We start from the raw sequence: 22,135 nt of genomic DNA, 5'->3' as shown, positions 1-22,135 counted from the left end.
AACATACCTGTTATTTTTGTTCCCTCTTTAGTCTCAGAAGGCACTCCAACACCATATTCATTTTCTCCAGAGACACGGAAGTAGTAAATGGCACCTTCTTGCAAACCAGTCACTTTGTAGGACAGGCGATGACAGTTGTTTGTCACAGTGACCCACGCCTTTTTGCTAGCTTCTCGTTTTTCAATTACATAGTTCTTTACAGGTGCTCCACCATCATTTTCAGGAACATCCCAAGATAACACAGCAGATTCTTTAGTTACGTCTTTTGTTGCAATATTAGATGGTGGGCCAGGCGTATCAAGAACTTTGACCATTAAGGTCAAGGCGGTAGTGTTCAGGATGTTTTGCAATGTTAATGTATATTTTCCAGAATCATTTCTTGTTGCTTTTTCAATAGTAAGAGATGTACAATTACTTGAAGTGTCAATACTTGCACGTGTACGGAGATCAGTGTCTGGTTTGCTCCATGTCACATTTGGGACTGGTTTGCCTCTGAAAGGAACAGTCATTGTGAACGATCCACCAGCCTTTACAATTAAAGTCTTCCGCATTTCACTGTCAATTTCAAAGGCAGGTTCTTCCTCTCTTTCTTTTGCCAACTGAGGTTCTGAGACATCACTTGGTTCACTGACACCCATTTTGTTAATGGATTTCACTCTAAAAACATACTCAGAGCCTGACGTTAATCCAGTTATGGTATATTCTGTGCCTCTTAAATTCTGAATGGCTGTTGTCCAGTCAGTTTCATCAGTTTTCTTGTATTCAACTGTGTATCCTGTTACTGGAGCACCTCCATCAAACAGTGGCTTTGTCCAACCAATTGTGATATTTGACCTTGTAGAATCCATAATCTTAGGTTTAGATGGGGGTGATGGCAAGAAGATTGGATCTTCCGCCTTAATCAATGGTGTGGTTTCACTTGGGAGACTGAGGCCAGCAGCATTTTCTGCATAAACCCGGAATTCATATTCACATCCCTCGCGGAGACCCGATGATTTCACTCTTAAATCATAAACTGGCTTTTTGTTTACACGAATCCATCTTAGGCTGGTTTTCTCACGCCTTTCAATTACATAGCCTGAGATCTCACTGCCTCCATCAGATTCAGGTCTTGCCCAGCACAGAGTTATTGCATCTTTGCTCACACTGGTGATCTCTAAAGATGTAGGTGGGCTTGGAACTGTAAACGGGTCTAGGGCTTTGACAGCAACACTTTCTAGAGGCTCACCAACGCCATATTTGTTAACTCCCATTACTCTGAAAATATATTCATTACCTTTCAGTAATTTTGTCACTTTACAAGATGTTGTTTTAAGCTCTCCTTCACAAAGTGTCCATGCAATTCTGCTGGTCTCACGTTTTTCCACAATATAATGATCAATATCTGCACCACCATTTTCTTGAGGGGGTCCCCAGGACAAATGGCACTTTTCAGCAGTAAGGCCATTTATCTCTAATGGACCTGCAGGTGGGCCAGGTCTATCAAGTACTTTGCAATTAATTGCCAAAGATTTTGTTCCTGCAACATTCTGTAATGTTAGCACATACTGTCCTGAATCACCTCGGATACAGTCCTTAATGGTTATTGCAGTAGTGAAATCTGTTGACACTATTTCAACTCTAGCTTTTCCTTCGAGCTCCTTGCCATCCTTTGTCCATGAAATCACTGGTATTGGCCGTCCTGCAACGTCAGCATTGACTTTAAACACTTCTCCAGCTTTCACAACTACAACATCCCTGAATTTGGCATCCATCATAATTCTTGGAGCCTCTACATCATCTTTCACGGTCACAGGTCCAGTTGATTCAGATGGCTGACTGAAGAGTCCAGCAGCATTCTTTGCAATCACATGGAATTCGTAACGCTGGTCTTCTGTAAGTCCACCTACATCAAAGTATGTTTCTTGCACATTAGTAAAATTACATTTTAGCCAACGACCATCTGGTAGTTCTCGGCGTTCAATAATATATCCTGTTACTTTAGCTCCACCATCATATTCTGGTTTAGTCCACTTCAATGAGACAGATGTTCTTGTAATATTAGTAACTTCTGGTTGACCAGGAGGATCACATGGATCTCTTGCAGCAACTGGTTCACATGCTTTGCTGCATTTGCCTATTCCAGCAATGTTTTCTGCATACACACGATATTCATACATCAGTCCTTCATCAAGACCTGTAACTTTCATTTGTGTATCAGTTATGAGGCTCTTGTTGACTTTTGTCCAAAGAATGCTGCTTCTTTCTTTATGCTCCAAATGGTATCCTAGTACTACGCTGCCTCCATCATTAACTGGTACCTGCCAAGTTACAATCATGAAAGATTTAGTTGCATGTGCCACACGAGGCGTTCCTGGTGGACCTGGAGGCTTAAATGGATACTCTGCCACAACAGAGGGAGAATTGGTATAAGTACTCTTCCCATAGCGGTTTTCTGCACAAACACGGAACTGATATTCAGATCCAGTGACAAGCCGAGATACTTTAATTGATGTTCTTGCAACTGCTGCAGATACAACCTCCCATGTTGTTGTCGTAGTATCTCTCTTCTCCACAATGTAATTGCTAATGTGGCATCCACCATCATATGCTGGAGGTTTCCAAGACAGAGTTACACTATCAGCACTAACTTCATCAATTTTAACATCTGTTGCTGGCCCTGGTCTGTCAAGGACAACTACAGTTAGAGAAGCTGTTGTTGTTCCAGCAGTATTTGAAAGATGTAATTCATACTGTCCCAGATCTTCATTTGTAGCTTCCTTGATGGACAGTGAAGTTAAAGTCTTTGATGTTTGAACATTTACCCTGGTTGTCTGTTTTAAGGGATTCCCATCCTTTTTCCAGATAACAGTGGGAAGAGGTCGCCCTCTGAATGGAATGTCAATCTTAAGATCATCTCCAGCTTTCACCGTGAATGTGTTAAAAAGAAGCTCAACAGATGGCTGGATTTCAATATCTTTTGCAATGACCGGGACACCAAGTTCTCTTGGATCACTTTTTCCTTTTTCATTAACAGCAATCACCCTGAAACTGTATTCTTCTCCCATACTTAAGCCTGTTACTGTTGCTTCCAATGTTTTCACCTGTGTACATGCACTCCATTTTACACTTCCTTTAGTCTGCATTTCGACTATATAACCAGTAATTTTGCTACCACCATCACTCTCTGGCTTTTCCCATTTAATTGATGCAGAATTGCGAGTCACATCAACAAGAATGACCTTTGAAGGTGGAGAAGGTGGTTCAGACACCTTAACTGGATCAGCAATTTCTGCTGGTAAACCAGCCCCATATTCATTTACGGCTAGAACACGGAAGTAATAACTACATCCTTCTTGTAGTTGAGTAATCTTGAAGGAATTCTTAGTACAGTTGCTTGTAACTGTGGCATATGCCTTTCTTGTAGATTCTCGCTTTTCAACTACGTAGTTGGTAATTTTAGCTCCGCCATCAATAAGCGGTGCTTCCCAGGCTAAAGTTACAAAATCTTTTTTCACTTCTCTGATTGTCAGGTTTAGAGGTGCACTAGGTGTATCAAGCACTCTGACATTAACAAAAGCGGATTTTTTGCCACTGTTGTTCTCTAAAGTAAGATTATATCTACCACTATCAAATCTATTGACATTGTCAATGACGAGCATTGTGTAGGAACTGGTGACTTCAATCTGAGCTCGCTCACTAATTGTTCCTTCCGCTTTCTCCCATTTAACTTCAGGTTCTGGTCTTCCTTTGATGGTGACAAACAGGCGTAAAGTACCACTAGCACGTACAGTGACTACTTTTCTAAGATCCGCATCAAGTTCGATTTCAGGAGGTTCAGTCTTGTCCTCTGCCAAGACTGCACCAGGTATAGTCGCAGGTTCCCCTACTCCTTCTGAGTTGATGGCGCAGATGCGGAAGTTATACTCCTGGTTCTCCTTCAGTTTTGTCACGGTGAACTGTTTTGCTTGTAGGCCTGTTGGTGGGGTGCAGGTAGTCCATTCATCAGCAGCAGCTTCTTTTAGTTCCACTACATATCCTTTAACAGGAGCACCACCATCATAAATGGGCTTACTCCAGGCAAGGGAAACTGATGACCTGGAAGTATCTGTAACCTTTGGATTGGTAGGTGGACCTGGTGGATATAATACATCACAAGCACGATAGAAAATTGATGGCTCACTGGGTTCCCCTACCCCTGCAGCATTTTCAGCAGACACTCTAAACTCATAGAAATGCCCATCAGTTAGACCTGTTACTCTGAATCGCAAGTCTGTCAGTCTTTTCTTATTGCATTTGGTCCACCGGATACCATCCTTGTCTCGTTTTTCAAGTATGTAACCTTCAATTTCAGCTCCTCCATTGTCTTCTGGGCGACCCCATGCTACCACCATAGAATCTTTTGTGATTGCTGAAACTTCAGGTGTTGAAGGAGGACCAGGGGGTTTGTATGGATTACGAGCCACAACTGGTTCAGATTCCAAGGGCTCTCCAACTCCATATTTATTCACTGCCATTACACGGAAAATGTATTCATTGCCAGGAAGGAGTTTGGTTACTTTGTGATTTAGAGCCTGCACATCTGTTGCTACTTGTGTCCATGAAAGCCTACTTGTCTCTCTCTTCTCAATGATATAATGTGAGATACTAGAACCACCATCATGTGAAGGTGGAGACCATGACAAGTAGCATTTTTCTGCAGTGACACCTGTAACATTCAAAGGTCCTTCTGGAGGTCCTGGTCTGTCAAGCACTTTCACAGTGATTGGTATAGATTTGGTGCCACCAACATTTTTGAGGTTAAGAGTATAGTGACCTCCATCTACTCTTATACAGTCTTTGACAGTGAGACTTGTTTTCTCAATGGTAGATTTAATTTCCATTCTTGCAGTTGTTTCTTCAAGGTCTTTACCATCTTTTGACCATGTAATGTCAGGAATAGGTTTGCCATGGATATCAGCTTCAAGAACGAAGGTTTCTCCGGCATGAACAACAATGACATCTCTGTATTTAGGATCCAGTGAAGCTCCTGGGGCTTCAATTTCATCTCTGGCAGTAATAGGCCCTGTACTTTCAGATGGTTCACTCAGGCAACCTGCTGCATTTCTTGCAATTACTCTGAATTCGTATCGTTGGTTTTCAACAAGACCACTTACTGTAAATTCTGTTTCCAACACATTTGTAAAGCTGGCTTTCATCCAGCGACCGTCTGGTAGTTCTTTCTTTTCTACAATATAACCAGTTATTTTGCTTCCACCATCATATTCTGGCTTTTTCCACTTCAGTGTGATATTACTTCTTGTAACAACAATGGCCTCTGGGCGGCCAGGTGGGTCACAAGGATCTCGGGCAACATAGAGCTCTGATACTTTGCTGACTTTGCCAATGCCAACAATGTTTTCAGCAGAAACTCTGAACTCATATTCAAGACCTTCTTCAAGGCCATCTGTTTTATATTTGGTGTCCACAATAAGTGACTTGTTCTGTTTTGTCCAAAGAATGCTGTTCTTATCTTTACGCTCAAGATGGTAGCCAAGAACTTTGCTTCCTCCGTCATTAACTGGTTCATGCCATTGTACAATCATGTGGTCCTTGGAAGATGCTGTAACAAATGGGGTTCCAGGTGGTCCAGGCACCTTGTAGGGGTATTGCACAACAACTGATTTAGAAGCCAAAGGAGAGCTCTTCCCATATCTGTTTTCAGCAGAAATCCTGAACTGGTATTCAGTACCTGTTTTAAGCTTTGTTGCTTTGATGGTTGTTCTTGCAACAGTTGCTGACACAATGTTCCACGTGGTAGTGCTTGTGTCACGCTTTTCCACTATATAGTTGCTTATCTGGCAGCCACCAGTATAATCCGGTGGTTCCCATGATAAAACAACAAAGTCTGCACTAATTTCATCAAAGCGGACAGGTCCTCGTGGTGGGCCAGGCTTTTCTAGTACAATTATGCTCAGGTGCTCTGTTGCTGTACCTGCTGCATTTGTTGCTGTTACTGTATATTTACCAAAGTCTTCCCTGCTGCTTTCTTTAATATGTAAAATAGTTGATGTTGTTGTATTCTCAATATTTAATCTGGTTGTCTGTTTCAGTGGCTGATCATCTTTTGTCCAAGTAATAGTAGGTTTGGGTCTACCTATAAATGGTACTTCTACCTTCAGATCTTCTCCAGCTTGTACACTGTATGTATTAAACATCAGTTTGAAACTTGGCTCAATAGTCAGGTCTTTAGCTATCACAGGAATTCCAAGTGCTCTGGGATCGCTTTTGCCTTTTTCATTGTAGGCAATCACACGGAATTGATATTCCTGTCCTGGACTCAAACCAGACACTTCTGCATTACATGTTTTTGTCTCACTCACAACACTCCATTTTTCTGTTCCTTTAGGCAACATTTCAACAAGATATCCCAAAATTCTGCTACCTCCATCATGTTCAGGTTTTTCCCACGTAAGTGATGCACTTCTCTGAGTGACATCAGTGAGTGTTACTTTCCCAGGAGGCAGAGGTGGCTCTGAGGCTTTGACAGCATCCCTGGTTTCAACTGGAACACCAATTCCATATTCATTTTCAGCCATAACTCTGAAGTAATAAATTGCTCCTTCTGTAAGATTTTCAACTTTAAAACTTGTCTTGGCACACTTAGCACTTACATTTGCAAATGCCTTCCTAGTTGACTCACGCTTGTCTATTACATAGTTCTTTACCTTAGCACCACCATCAATAATCGGTGGCTCCCAAGATAATATAGCAGAATCCTTCTTTATATCCTTTACCACTAAGTTTTGTGGGGGTCCCGGCGTGTCCAAGACTTTCACTGTAACAAATGCAGATTTAGAACCACTGCTGTTCTCCAGCTTAAGAATATACTTTCCAGCATCATTTCTATCACAGTTGTCAATTGAAAGTTGTGTGTAGTTTATGCCTTTATCAATCTGAACTTTTTCTGAGAATTCACCTTCTTCTCGGGACCATATGATGTCAGGTGTTGGTCGTCCCCTGAATGGTATGTGAATCCTAGCAGATCCACCAGCTCTAACCACTATCCCTTTCCTTAGCTCTGAATCAATATCAAGTTCTGGAGCTTCAAGTTTGTCTTCTGGTTTAATAGTACCAGGAACTGATGCAGCCTCTCCCACACCAATCTTGTTGAGAGCACACACTCGTAGTTTGTATTCTTGATGTTCAGTAAGCTTTTTGATCTCAAATCGAGTGGCACGTATGCCTGTCTGTGGAGTAACAAGCGACCATTCATCTTCATCTGCTTTACAGATTTCTACAAGGTATCCCTGGATTTCACAACCACCATCATAAATGGGTTTACTCCAACCGAGTGTAACTGAACTTTTGGTGGTATCCACAACATGGGCATTTGTAGGTGGGCCAGGCTTGAACATTGGGTCACAAGCTTTGAAGTAGGGAGAAACTTGGCTTGGTTCACCAACTCCAGCAGCATTTTCAGCAGAAACTCTGAATTCATATTCATGATCCTCTGTTAAACCTGTAACTCTTAATCGCAAATCTGTAATGCGGCGTTTATTGCATTTTATCCATCTGATGCCTGCTCGGTCTCTCTTTTCTACAATGTAACCTATGATTTCACTACCTCCATCACTGTCTGGCCGAGTCCAGCACACAGTCATAGAATCCTTTGTGATGTTGGTAATTTCCAAGGCCTTTGGTGGTCCAGGAACCACAAATGGATTTTTCATCATTACTGGCACAGATTCTAATGGCTCACCAACCCCATATTTGTTAACTGCCATGATACGGAAGACGTATTCATTTCCTTCCAAGAGTTTGGTTACTTTCAGCATTGTAGGTAAAACTTCTGAAGCAACCACAGTCCATGCCAGGCGGCTAGTTTCTCTCTTCTCTACAATGTAATGAGAAATATCACTGCCACCATCATGAAGAGGAGGACCCCATGCCAGTGCACATTTTTCAGCTGTAACTCCTGTCACTTGGACTGGGCCCTCTGGAGGTCCTGGCCTGTCCAAGACTTTTACATTTACTGTTACTGTCTTTGTTCCTGCAACATTAGAGGCTTCTAGAATGTACTGTCCACCATCAACTCTAATAGCATCTTTTACAATTATCAATGCACTGAAATCTGTGTTCTTTATTTCATATCTAGCAGTGTCCTCAAGCTCTTTATCTCCTTTGTACCACTTAATGGTTGGTAGTGGCTTTCCATGAACATCAGCTTCAAGTCTGAATGTCTCACCAGCATTTACAACAATAGTGTCTTTGTACTTTGGATCCATTGAAATTCGTGGAAGTTCAACTTCGTCCCTTGCTGTTATTGGTCCTGTACTGTCAGAAGGTTTGCTTATTGCACCTGCAGCATTCTTCGCAATTACTCTAAATTCATATCTTTGGTCTTCAGTAAGTCCTGTTACAGTGAACTGAGTTTCAATGATATTTGTGAAGCTCGCTTTCATCCAGCGACCATCTGGCAAGTCACGTTTCTCTACAATATAACCAGTAACCTTGCTTCCACCATCATATTCTGGTTTGGTCCACTGTAGAGTAATAGAGCTTCTTTTTATTATTATAGCTTCTGGGCGACCTGGAGGATCACATGGATCACGAGCTACATAGCACTCAGAAACTTTACTTGTTCTGCCTACACCAACAATATTTTCTGCAGAAACTCGAAACTCATACTCAATTCCTTCTTCAAGGTTATTTGTCTTAAAACTTGTGTCCTGAATAATAGTCTTATTTACTTTAGTCCATAGGATGCTGTTTTTCTCCTTTCTCTCAAGATGGTAACCCAACACTCTACTGCCACCATCATTTACTGGTTCATGCCATTGTACAACCATGGAGTCTTTTGTAACTGTTGTCACGAATGGTGTGCCAGGAGGTCCTGGTTCCTTGTAGGGATACTGTGCTACAACCGGTGCAGATTCCAATGCAAAACTCTGCCCATACCTGTTCTCAGCAAATATTCTGAACTGGTATTCTGAACCAGTTTTCAGTTTAGTCACCTTCAGTGTAGTTCTTGCAACAGTAGCTGAAACTGTTTCCCATACAGTGGTCGTTGTATCTCTCTTGTGCACAATATAGTTGGTGATTTGGCAGCCGCCTGTGTACACTGGGGGATTCCATGACAGGGTAATACTTTCTGCACTTATTTCATCAAACTTCACAGGTCCAACTGGAGGGTCGGGTTTGTCTAGAGTAATAATTTCAACGGAGGCAGACTTTTGCCCAACAACATTAGCCACAGTGATTTCATAAGTGCCACTGTCTTCTTTGCTAGTTTCCTTAAGATTCAATACAGTGAGGTCAGTTGAATCGCTAACATTGACTCTCGTTGTCTGCTTCAATGGCTGGCCATCTTTAACCCAGGTAACCGTTGGCTTAGGTCGACCTGCAATTGGTATTTCTACTTTTAGGTCCTGTCCCACCTGAACACTGTAACTATGGAAAGCAGGTCTTACATCAGGTTCAATCACCAGGTCTTTGGCAACTATTGGAACTGCAAGTGCTCGAGGATCACTCTTACCCTTTTCATTTACAGCCATTACTCTAAAAAGATATTCTTCCCCTTGAGTTAGATTAGTAACAACTGCTTCAAGTGTTTTAACACGAGCACACTCCGACCACTTCTCACTACCCTTTGCTTGCATTTCAACAATATATTGTATGATTTTGCTACCACCATCATGTTCAGGTTTTGCCCAGCTTAGTGAGACACTGTTTCTTGTCACATCATCCACTGTTATTTTCCCAGGAGGCTGTGGAACTTCAGCAACTTTAATTGGGTCACTGGTTTCTGCAGGGAGGCCAATTCCATATTCATTCTCAGCAGAAATTCTGAAGAAGTAATAGCAGCCCTCCTGAAGTTGATCTACTTTCCATGAAGTCTTGTGGCAGTTTGTTACAACAGCTGCATATGCCTTTCTTGTTGCTTCACGCTTTTCAATAATGAAATTCTTTATTTTCGCTCCACCATCCAAGAGAGGAGGCTCCCATGAAAGTGAAACAGAGTCTTTAGTGATCTCTCTGATTTTTAAATTAACAGGCGCACTTGGGGTATCCAGTACTCTTACACTTACAAATGCAGACTTTGTTCCACTGCTGTTTTCCAAGGTCAGAGTATATTTTCCGCTATCAAATCTATTAACATTATCTAGAACAAGGGAAGTAAAGCTACTAGTGGTATCAATAATAGCTGCTTCTCTGATGTCACCTTCCACTTTGCCCCATTTTACTTCAGGTGTTGGACGACCTCTGATGGGAACAAACAGTCTTAAGGAACCTCCTGCTCTCACATTTACAATCTTCCTTAATTCCATGTCAAGGTCAAGGTCTGGTGCCTCCATCTTCTCTTCTACAATAACAGAACCAGGAACATCTGCATGCTCTCCAACTCCTGCTTTATTAACTGCACATATGCGGAATTTGTATTCGTGTTTTTCCACTAATTTTTCTACTTCCAGGTGAGTATTCTTAATTCCAGTTGGAGGGGTACAAATTGACCATTCACCATCACTGACATCACATTTTTCCACAATGTATCCCTGAATTTCAGAGCCACCATCATATATAGGTTTACCCCATGAAAGAAAAACTGAAGATCTTGTGACATCCGTAACTTTAGGATTATTGGGTGGACCTGGCTTGTAAATAGGATCACATGCTTTGTAGTAAGCAGAAGGTGGACTTGGTTCACTAAGACCAGCAGCATTTTCAGCTGAAACTCTGTACTCATAATCATGATTTTCTATAAGACCAGTCACTCTGTATCGCAGTTCACTTATCAGGCGTTTGTTACATCTTGTCCAGCGAATGCCCTCCTTATCTCGTTTTTCAAGGACGTAGCCTAGGATTTCACTGCCACCATCTGAGGCTGGTCTTTCCCATACAACTATCATAGAATCCTTGGTAACTGCTGTGACTTCTGGAGCCTTTGGAGGAAGTGGCACAACAAATGGGTTCTTTGCGACTACTGGGTCAGACTCAAGAGGTTCACCAACACCATATTTATTTACTGCCATGATGCGGAAAACATACTCATTTCCTTCTAGAAGTTTTGTAACTTTGCAGTTCAGGGTTTGCACATTTGAGTCAACAATAGTCCACACCAAGCGACTGGTTTCCCTTTTTTCTACAACGTAGTGTGAAATATCGCTACCACCATCCTGTAGTGGAGGTTTCCATGACAGTGTGCATTTTTCAGCTGTAACACCTGTAAACTCAACAGGTCCTTCTGGAGGTCCAGGTCTATCAAGAACTTTGACGTTAACAGGAACCTTCTTTTCACCTGCAACATTCTTTGCCAGTAGTACATACTGCCCACTGTCAACTCTTGTGGCTTCCTTCACACTGAGGCTAGTTGCAAAATCAGTAGTTTTTATTTCCATGTGAGCAGTGCTTGTCAGCTCACGATCACCTTTTAACCACTGAATGGAAGGTATTGGTTTGCCATGAACATCAGCATCAAGCTTGAATGACTCACCAGCATGCACTACAATAGTGTCTCTGAATTTTGGATCCATACTTATTTGAGGTGGTTCTACTTCATCTCTTGCTGTAATTGCCCCTGAGCTCTCAGACGGTTCACTGAAAACACCTGCAGCATTTCGTGCTATAACACGAAACTCGTACCTCTGGTTTTCGACCAGACCAGTTACTTCAAACTGAGTATCAATAACATTTGTAAAGCTTGCTTTCATCCAACGGCCATCAGGTAATTCCTTCTTTTCAACAACATAACCTGTGATTTTACTTCCACCATCATATATAGGTTTCTTCCACTGGAGTGTTACTGAGCTTCTTGTGACAATTACAGGCTCTGGACGACCTGGAGGGTCACATGGGTCACGTGCAGTATAGCATTCAGATGCTCTACTTGCCTTTCCAATTCCCACTATGTTTTCTGCAGAGACTCTGAATTCATATTCAAGACCTTCCTCAAGGCCAGTTGTCTTAAATTTGGTATCGGGAAGAGGTGTTTTATTCAGTTTAGCCCACAGAATGCTGTTTCTTTCTTTGCGCTCCAAGTGATAACCAATGATCCTGCTACCGCCATCATTGACTGGTTCATGCCATTGTACCACCATGCTGTCTTTTGTGATATTTGTTACAAAAGGAGTTCCAGGTGGACCAGGAACTTTAAATGGGTATTGGGCTACTATTGACTCTGAGGTGAGATATGGACTCTTCCCATATCTGTTCTCAGCTGCAATTCTGAACTGATATTCACAGCCAGTCTTTAGACGACACGCTTTTATAGTTGTTCTAGCAACAGTAGCTGACACAATATGCCAAGTTGTGGTGGAAGTGTCTCTTCTTTCTACAATGTAATTATTGATAGAGCTACCACCATCATACTTGGGTGGTTCCCAGGAAATGGTAATGCTATCAGCTGTGACTTCATCTACTTTTACTGGTCCAGTTGGAGGTCCTGGTTTGTCAAGGACAACAATATTTAGTGTCTCAGTTGCTTCACCAGCAGAGTTTGTAAGTTTAACTAAATATGATCCCACATTTTCTCTGCATGCTTCTTTTATTGTTAGCACTGTGTTGTTTTCTGAGCTTTCTGCATTTACTCTTGTAGTCTGCTTCAGTGCCACATTGTCTTTATGCCAAGACACTGCCGGTTTGGGTCGACCAACAAAAGGAACATCAACCTTTAAGTCCTCTCCTGCTAGAACACTGAAAGTGGTAAACAGTAGTTTGAAAGCTGGGGGGATCACAAGATCTTTTGCAACCACTGGTATACCCAGCTGGCGAGGATCACTGATGCCTTTCTCATTCTGAGCTGAAACACGGAAAGTGTATTCTTCACCTTGGATCAGTCCTGTGATGGTGGCTTCAGTAACTTTTACGGTAGCACAGGTTGACCACTTTTCACTGCCTTTGCTTTGCATTTCTACAATATAGCCCAGAATTCTGCTACCACCATCATGTTCGGGTTTTTCCCAAGATAAGGTTACACTATTTCTTGTCACATCCAACAAAGTTATTTTCCCTGGTGGAAGTGGTCTTTCTGACACTTTTATAGATTCTGAAGTTTCGACTGGAAGGCCTATTCCATACTCATTTTCAGCAAGGACTCTGAAGTAGTAGTTGCAGCCTTCTTGCAGTGAATCAACTTTCCAGCTGGTCTTGTGGCAATTGGCATTAACAGTTGAATAAGCCTTTCTTGTTGATTCACGCTTTTCAACGACGTAATTTTTTATTTTAGAGCCACCATCTATGAGAGGAGGCTCCCATGTGAGTGTAACTGAAGATTTTGTAACTTCCTTTATTTTCAAATCTTGAGGTGCCCCTGGAGTATCAAGAACTCTGACATTCACAAAAGCTGTTTTACTACCTGAGCTGTTTTCAATTGTCAATATGTATTTGCCACTATCAAATCTATTTACATTTTCAACAATAAGTAAAGTATAAGAGCTTGTTGATTCAATGCTCGCTCTATCCAAAGATTCCCCATGTTCTCTTGTCCATTTAACTTCAGGTGCTGGTCTTCCTTTAATTGGGACAAAGAGTCTCAGAGTACAGCAAGCTCTAATAGTTACAACTTTACGTAGCTCTGCATCAAGTTCAATCTCTGGAGGTAGCATTCTTTCTTCAGCTTTTGGAGTGCCAGGAACAAGAGCAGGTTCCCCAAGACCTTCAGAGTTCATAGCATATATCTGTATTTTATACTCTTGGTTTTCTTTCAAGTCAGTGATGGTAAAAGAAGTGGCCTTTAGACCCACTGGTGGAGTTACAATCTTCCACTCATCTTCTTCAGGTAGAGAAATCTCAACCATGTAACCTGTGATCTCTGAACCACCATCATATATTGGTTTGTTCCATGCTATTGTAATAGAGGACTTGCTGCTATCCAAAACACGGGGATTACCTGGGGGACCAGGCTTAAACACAGTATCACAGGCTTTATAGAATGGACTGGCTGGGCTTGGCTCACTGACACCAGCAGCATTTTCTGCCATGACTCTGTATTCATATTCATGGCCTTCTGTCAGTCCAGACACTTTAAAACGTAAGTCGGTAACAACCCTTTTGTTACATTTCACCCACCGTAGACCAGTCTTGTCTCGACGTTCCACAATATAGTTAGTTATTGGGCTCCCACCATCAGAATCAGGATGGCCCCAACAGACAACCATAGAATCCTTTGTAATTGCTGTAACTTCAGGTGTTTTAGGCGGATCAGGCGGAACATATGGATTTACTGCAAGAATGGGCTCTGATTCCAGAGGCTCACCAACTCCATATTTGTTAACAGCCATAACTCGGAACACGTACTCATTGCCCTTCAACAGTTTAGTAACCTTCAGTTTTGTCACTGGAACTTCTGCACCTACAGATGTCCATGCCAATCTACTTGTTTCACGTTTTTCAACCACATAATGGTCAATCTTTGCTCCTCCATCATCCAGTGGGGGTAGCCATGACAGCACACATTTTTCTGCAGTGACTTCAGACACAGCTAAAGGCCCTTCTGGGGGACCAGGTCTATCAAGAACTTTAACATTGAAGATGTGCTTGGCAAAGCCACCAGGGTTTGTTGCAGTAAGTGTGTAAGCACCACCATCTCTTCTTGAGGAATCTTTGTTGGTGAGAATGGTAGAGAAATCTGCTATTTTTATTTCTAATTTTGCTGTGTCCTCAAGTTCTTTTTCTCCCTTTGTCCATGTCATAGTTGGTGGAGGGCGACCTGAAACATCAGCCTCAAGTCTGAAAACTTCACCTGCTTTCAGCACTATGGTGTCCTTGTATTTTGCATCCACCTTTATCCTTGGTGCTTCAATGTCATCTCTACAAGTGATTGCATCTGATGGCTCTGAGGGCTGACTAACAGCTCCACCAGCATTCCTAGCAATGACACGGAATTCATAGGCAGCATCTTCGGTCAAACCACTTACAGTGAATTCAGTCTCTAGTATATTGCTGAAATTAGCCTTCAGCCAACGGCCATTAGGAAGGTCTCTTTTTTCAACAGTGTAGCCAGTTATCTTAAAACCTCCATTATATTCTGGTTTAGTCCACTTCAGCGTAACTGCATGTCTTGTAATGTTCAGAGGTATCGGCTTACCAGGTGGATCTATTGGGTCCAGGGCAAACACAGGCTCAGATGGCTTGCTTGGCTTACTCTTCCCAGCCAGGTTTTCTGCTATAACACGGAATTCATACGCAATGCCATCGGTAAGTCCAGATGATTTAAAGATATTTCCTGACACCAACATTTTACTTACAGTCTGCCAAACAATGCTGTTTCGCTCTTTTCTTTCAATGTGATATCCCAGTATTGGGCTTCCACCATCACTAACTGGCTCATTCCAGCTAATGGTCATGGTTTCTTTGGTGACTGCAATCACCTGAGGAGTGCCAGGAGGCCCAGGTACCTTAAACGGGTAGTTGGCAACTACAGACTCTGAAGTAATGGCTGGACCAACTCCATATCTGTTTTGAGCTTTAACGCGGAACTGATACTCAACTCCAGTAGTGAGACGAATGGCTTTAAATGTAGTGCGTATCACTGTAGTTGCCAATTCAGTCCATGTGGTACTGTCGGTCTGACGCATTTCTACAACATAGTTACTTATTGGTACACCACCATCATTCAAAGGAGGCTCCCACGAGAATGTTAGGAAATCACATGAAATTTCTTCAAATTTGATTGGTCCAGTAGGTGGTCCAGGTATGTCATGAACCTGAACTGTGATTACTTCACTAACTTCTCCAACAATATTTTTAGCTGACAGTGGATATTGACCACTATCACTTCGAATGCATTCATTGATAGTCAGTATGGTTGCAGTTGCTGTATTTTCATAATTTACCCTTTGTGTTTGCTTAAGTATTTGGTCTTCTTTCTTCCAAGTCACAGTAGGCCTTGGACGACCAAGTACAGGGATTTCAATCTTGATATTGTCACCAGCTTTGGCAATGACTGTTTTCTGGTAAATAGCACGGAGGTCAAACTCTGGTAGCATTGTTTGCTCCTTGATAATAACTGGTCTGCTTTCCCTTGGGGCACTTCTTCCAGCACTGTTAACCGCCATAACCTGGAAAGTATACTCCTCATTTTCAGTTAGATTCTTTACTACGCAGTCCAGCGTTTTTACAGTGGTGATGTGTGCCCACTGGTTGGTTCCTTTTCTCTGTGCTTCAATTACGTACCCAGTGATCTTGCTGCCACCATCATGTTCTGGTTTTGGCCAAGCTAGGCTAACTGAATTCCGTGTTACATCCATAATATTAAGGCTCTCAGGTGGGGATGGGGCCTCGGAAGCTTTTACTGGTTCTGTAGTTTCAGCTGGTTCACCAATACCATACTCATTTTCAGCCAGTACTCTGAAATAGTATTCACATCCCTCAGCCAAATTAGTAACCTTGAAGGAACACTTCTGGCAGTTGGTTGTGACTGTTGAATATGCCTTCCGAGTTGATTCGCGTTTCTCAACAATATAGTTGGTTATACGTGAACCTCCATCTACCAGAGGCATATCCCATTGGAGGGTGATGCTGTCTTTGGTTATTTCTCTAGGCTTAAGGTTTATTGGTGGACCTGGTGTATCCAAGACTTTAACATTTACAAAGCCAGTCTTCTTACCAGCCGCATTTTCAAGAGTCATTACATATTTTCCTGCATCATATCTGGTGCACTCTGTGACAATCAAGAGTGTAAAAGAGTCGGTATTTTCAATACTGGCACGTCCTTTGAGTGAAACATCATCTTTTGTCCATGTAACTTCTGGAGTTGGACGTCCTTTTATTGGTACAAAAATCCGAATAGTGCATCCAGCTCTAACAACAAGTGTTCTTCTTAGCTCAGCATCCAGTTCAAAGTCAGGAATCTCTTCTCGGTCAACGATTTCCACACTTGGAATTATTGCCGCTTCACCAACACCTGCAGCATTCATGGCAGAGATTCTGAAATTATACTTGGCCCCGGTCTGCAGAGGAGCTACAACAAACTGAGTGATTCTTAAAGCAGTCCCTATTGTGTCTTTCACCCATTCATCTTCTCCTTCTTTTTGATGCTCAACTATATAGCCAGTGATTTCAAGACCACCATCATAGTGAGGCTTGTTCCAGGCTAAAGATGCACTTGTCTTTGTGGTATCAGTCACTCGTGGATTTGCAGGTGGACCTGGTGGGTCTGAAAAGCAAATAAAAGATAAAACATTACATTACAGCGGAAGTCATTTATATGCTCTCTGAATGTGTTCCCTACCCATCCCCCCCAGCCCCAAAAAGAAAAAGCATGATACTGACATGCAACATCTTTGCAAAGGACTGAGTTTGAAGTGTCACTTGGTGGTCCGACTCCAGCTCTGTTTTCTGCACTGACACGGAATTCATATTCATTTCCTTCCAGAAGACCAGTTACTTTGCATCTAAGATCTGAAACTGGTTTCTTTGTTGCTCTCACCCATCTTAAACCTTTCTTTTCTCTTCGCTCCACATGGTAACCTGTGATTTCACTTCCACCATCATCAACTGGCCTTTTCCAGGTAACTGTGACAGTATTTTTAGTCACATTTGTTACTTCTGGTTTTCCAGGAGGGCCTGGAGGACCTGTTTAGGAAAAAAAGTATAGTTAAACAAAAAATCAAGTCTTTAGAAATTAATAAAACCACACTGGAATTCCTTAGCTTTTTCTACTTACCAAATCTATCCACCATTTTAACTGGTTCTGATTGTACTGGTTCACCCTTGCCATACTGATTTACAGCTGAGACACGGAAAACATATTCATTTCCTTGAATGAGCTTGCTAACAACATGCCTACAGCTCTCAATGTTTTCAGCAACCACTGTCCAGAGCAGTCGACTAGTTTCTCTCTTTTCAAGAACATATGATTTTACTGGTGAACCACCATCTTCTGCAGGAGGTGTCCATGTAAGAGTCGCTTTTTCTGCTGAAACATTGCTGATCTCAATAGGCCCTGGAGGTCCTGGAATATCTAAAACTTTCACATGTACAGTCTCCTGCTTAGTGCCAAAAGGATTGGTTGCAGTGATGGTGTATTCTCCAGAATCTTTTCTGGCTGCATATTTGACACTTAAAGTAGAAGAAGTTGGTTTGGTTTCAATGTGCACAAGCTCTGAGGGTCTAAAATCTTTTCCAGCTTTGGACCATGCTGAAGTTGGAGGTGGCTTGCCACGGATACTAATAGCAGACAGTGTGATGGTTTCCCCTGCTTTTACTGTTAAACCCTCCTTCAAAGTAGGATCCAGAACAATGCTTGGTGCCTCTGTCAAAACAAAGTCAAAAAATACTGATTGTTACAACAAGAACACAGGGATTGGAAACAAAAGAAATTTGATAATAATTATTCAAGTAAAATTCTGCCTTTTCAGTGCCATCTACATACCATACTCATCCTTGCATATTATGGTTCCTGTGGATTCAGATGGAGGACTGATAGCTCCAGCAGTGTTCTTTGCTCTAATTCTGAATTCGTATTTGCAGCCTTCAGTAAGGTCAGTTACAGTAAATGCACAGTCTGGAACATTCACATGATTAGCTTTCATCCAAGTCTTTTTGGGTAAATCACGCTTTTCAACAATATAGCCGGTTAATTTATGTCCACCATCATATTTTGGTTCTGTCCAAATGAGTGTTACTGAGCTCCTGGTTACATTGATAACTTCAGGCTTCCCAGGAGGATCTAGGGGGGGAAAAAAAATAGCAGTCAAACAAAAGCTATTTCAAATTTCAGAATTTTCCTTTTTATTCTCCTGATGACTTACCAATAGGATCAAGTGCCACAACTGGTTCAGACGGAAGACTTGGTTTACCTACTCCAGCCATATTGATTGCCATTACTCTGAATTCATATTCCAGACCTTCAGTTAACCCTGTCACTCTGAAATCTTTCATTCTTATTGGCGTTGTATTTGCTCTCTTCCACAGAAGACTATTTCTTTCTTTAACTTCAATGTGATAGCCTAGAAGATAAATGATGAGACAAAAATATGGGGGGGGTTTCTAGAAATCCTAATTTCTCACAGCATTGTGAAACATCATACTACCCATATTACATGTTGCATATGCATTGTGCAAGAGGAGCCCTGAAAATCAGGTTAAGAAATGAATGTGGACATACATAGTGGATGTACATAATTGCAATGAGGAGGTGTTTGTAAATGCAAATTGCTAATTTTGTAGACCCAAGTATTGTCACATACGGTGAATTTGGGTTTATTTCTTTATATATTTTGGCTATGAGAAAAGATATTGTTTCTCAGTTAGTATTTTCCCAACATTTGAGTTATTTCTTTTTTTAAATAGGAAGTAAACCAGTGAAATCAGTCAATTAATCAGTCAATCAATCAATCAATCAATTTAGTGCATAAACATCTGCTACTTTTATCTTGCCTTTTGACAGAGAGAAAGAACTGTTAAGTAGTATTAACTACTGAAATGCCAAGGAGGTTTTGGGGGATGTACCTGTGATTGGTGAACCTCCAGTTCTTCTGGGATCAGTCCAAGTTAAAGCTACAGACTCATGTCGAACAGCAACAATATTGGGAGGTGGAGGAGCATCTGGGACATCTAAACAGTATTGAAAAAAAATGCAGCAGTGTTAAAAATTATTATCACCTCTAAAATAAATTTTTTAGATTTCAAAAATTATAATGGATACTTACCAAATGGATGTTTTGCAATGACAGGCTCTGATTTAAGACCTTCCCCTACTCCATATTTATTTTCAGCCCTGATCCTGAATGTATATTCATTTCCTTCATGAAGTCTTGTAACTCTAAATGTGGTTTTCTGGACTGCAGAAGCACAAGTCACCCACTTATTGTTTACATTATCTCTCTTCTCTAGAACATAGTTAGTGATTTCTGAACCACCATCGTCTTTTGGAGGGCCCCATTTTAAGGTTATGGCATCAGCTGTGACTTCTTCAAATTTCACTGGACCTGTTGGTATGCCAGGTTTGCCAACAACTTTCACAAAAATAGTGCCTTCCTTGCTGCCAGCAACATTCCTCAGAGTTATTGTGTATTTTCCTGCATCAGCTTTCTGGCAGTCATGTACCACAAGGGTGGTGTTAACTGCTGTAGATTCAAATGCTACTCTTCCACTCTCAGTAATTGCTTGGTCTTCATCCTTCTTCCAAGTTACGGTTGGGACAGGCTTGCCTTTCATAGGGATTTTAAGACGGAAATTGCTACCCTCTTTAGCAGTATAGCACAAATCAGGTAGATCTCTTAAGTCAAGTTCAGGTGTCGCTGTAAAAAATGAAAGAATACAGTTATTCCACCATACATAAACTCTGTGGTAAAATTAAGATGCTGTTTTAAAGATGTCTTATTTCTATGTATACATGGTAATAACAGTATGCATAAAATATAATTTGGGTAAGTAAAGCATTGAATTAATGATCTTGCTTCTCACCAACATCATCTCTTGCTACAATTGTGATCTCTGATGGAGTTCCATATCCAGCATCATTTTGGGCCCTCACTCTGAAAGTGTATTCTTGTCCTTCTTTTAAGTCTCTCATTGAAAAATGGAGGTTCTTTCCCCGCATAACTTCTTGCCATTTATCTTCACCAATCAGGACCTCAACAATATATGCAGAAATACGGCTTCCACCATCACTGATAGGCTTCTTCCATACCAAATTGCATGAGGATTTTGTTACAGCTGAAGCTTTTAGATCCACAACTGGCCCAGGTGTTTCTGGAAGGAAGAAAAGCATAGTAAGTTTTCATTCAAGCTAAAAATAAAGATTATTTGGATGAAAAAAAAAAAAAGGTGAAAAATATTCATTTTTCCTACCAGAAGCTTTGACAGCATCACGAGTTTCACAAGGATCACCAATACCATATTCATTTTCAGCAAAAACTCTGAAGAAGTAAGATTTGCCTTCTTCTAAGTTAGTTATCCTGTAGCTTGTCTTTGGACATTCTGTTGTTACTGTGGACCATGATTTTCTTTCTGCATCACGTTTTTCAACAACATAATTTGTGATTGGACTGCCCCCATCTACTAGAGGAGGCTCCCACGTAATGTAGGCAGAATCTTTGGATGCTTCCTTTACAACGAGGTTAATAGGCGGGCCTGGAGTATCTGGATAAACACAACACCACCATATTTGATTTAGTAACAGACTTTTGAAAAACAGTTAAAAAGTTAACAAGTATATTATAATGGGAAAGCCCTGAAACTTACCAAGTACTTTTACAACAATGGTGTATGACTTTTTGCCACAGCTGTTCTCCAGACTGAGGACATATTTTCCAGCATCATATTTATTTACATTTTCACAACGCAGGAAGGTATCAAAATCAGTTGATTTGATGTCTAATCCTTGTCTATCCCTTAGGTTGGCACCCACTTTAGACCATGAAATCTTAGGAGGTGGACGTCCTCTTACTGGCACGTAAAGTCTCATTGTGACTCCAGCACGCAGCACAAGGACTTTCCTTAGTTCTGCATCAAGTTCTCCTTCAGGTGGAACTGTGTGTTTAAGAAAAAACCCCATGTAATTAAAGCATCATGTTTAAGAAATAACCCCATGTAATTAAAGCATCATGTTTAAGATTATCACAAAAGTTACAGTGACAAAAACTCTCTTTTTACTGGCATTTTGCTAGACTACCCAACTTCTCATGTTTGTGATGATGTTAGTAAGTATCCTGACTCCTGTTTGAAGATAATTTGAAAATATACTTTTTTTTTCAGTGATTTCACTTACTTTTTTTTTCCTGCCTTTACACCATTTATGTTAGAAAGGCTCTTAGTTTCTCTAGAAATCAAAGGAGTTTCAGAGCACTCTGGACTCCAATGCTTTTCTTGAACTAAGATAGTTTTATAAAGAAATGCTTTTGTAAGTACAGCAAAATACATACAAAAGTTAGCATGTATTTTAAAGAGTAAGTGTCATGCAATCAAAGAGTATCATACAGCTGCTTAGAATAGTAATCTTAGCTTAAAATTGTTTAGAAGATACGAAGGTGACTGAAAGTTTTAAGAAAGATGAGAGATCTGAAAATTCTAATATTATGATTAGAAAAAGACAAAAAATCTTGAAGATCCAGTAGGAGGCAGAAGGCTATAAAGCATACAATGAAAAAAGCAGAAACCAAATTCTATTCTCTTCCTAACTGCTCTGTTTTCTTCCAAATTAGCCACTGTTAGCCCACATTCTTGTAGTAAA

At 41.1% G+C, this 22,135-nt stretch overlaps 1 protein-coding gene across 24 annotated transcripts in view; it reads right to left on the bottom strand.

The window, feature by feature from the left end:
* Positions 1 to 22,135, bottom strand: part of TTN (titin) — a 238,116-nt gene that overhangs the window by 28,609 nt on the left and 187,372 nt on the right. For all 24 annotated transcript variants that reach the window (XM_030952694.1, XM_030952707.1, XM_030952698.1 and 21 more), the window contains 10 exons: positions 21,148 to 21,435; positions 20,755 to 21,045; positions 20,368 to 20,655; positions 19,611 to 20,201; positions 19,411 to 19,515; positions 18,711 to 18,908; positions 18,332 to 18,628; positions 17,624 to 18,211; positions 17,230 to 17,532; positions 8 to 17,113 (listed from right to left, as the gene is read on the bottom strand). In XM_030952694.1, coding sequence (XP_030808554.1) covers positions 8 to 17,113; positions 17,230 to 17,532; positions 17,624 to 18,211; positions 18,332 to 18,628; positions 18,711 to 18,908; positions 19,411 to 19,515; positions 19,611 to 20,201; positions 20,368 to 20,655; positions 20,755 to 21,045; positions 21,148 to 21,435 — 20,055 coding nt within the window. The remainder of the gene's footprint in view (positions 1 to 7; positions 17,114 to 17,229; positions 17,533 to 17,623; positions 18,212 to 18,331; positions 18,629 to 18,710; positions 18,909 to 19,410; positions 19,516 to 19,610; positions 20,202 to 20,367; positions 20,656 to 20,754; positions 21,046 to 21,147; positions 21,436 to 22,135) is intronic.

This window comes from Camarhynchus parvulus, chromosome 7 (assembly GCF_901933205.1).
Source record: "Camarhynchus parvulus chromosome 7, STF_HiC, whole genome shotgun sequence".
NCBI classification, from domain to species: domain Eukaryota; kingdom Metazoa; phylum Chordata; class Aves; order Passeriformes; family Thraupidae; genus Camarhynchus; species Camarhynchus parvulus.
Note: the sequence above shows the minus strand (reverse complement) of the source record. Positions and strands in the feature narration are given on the sequence as shown.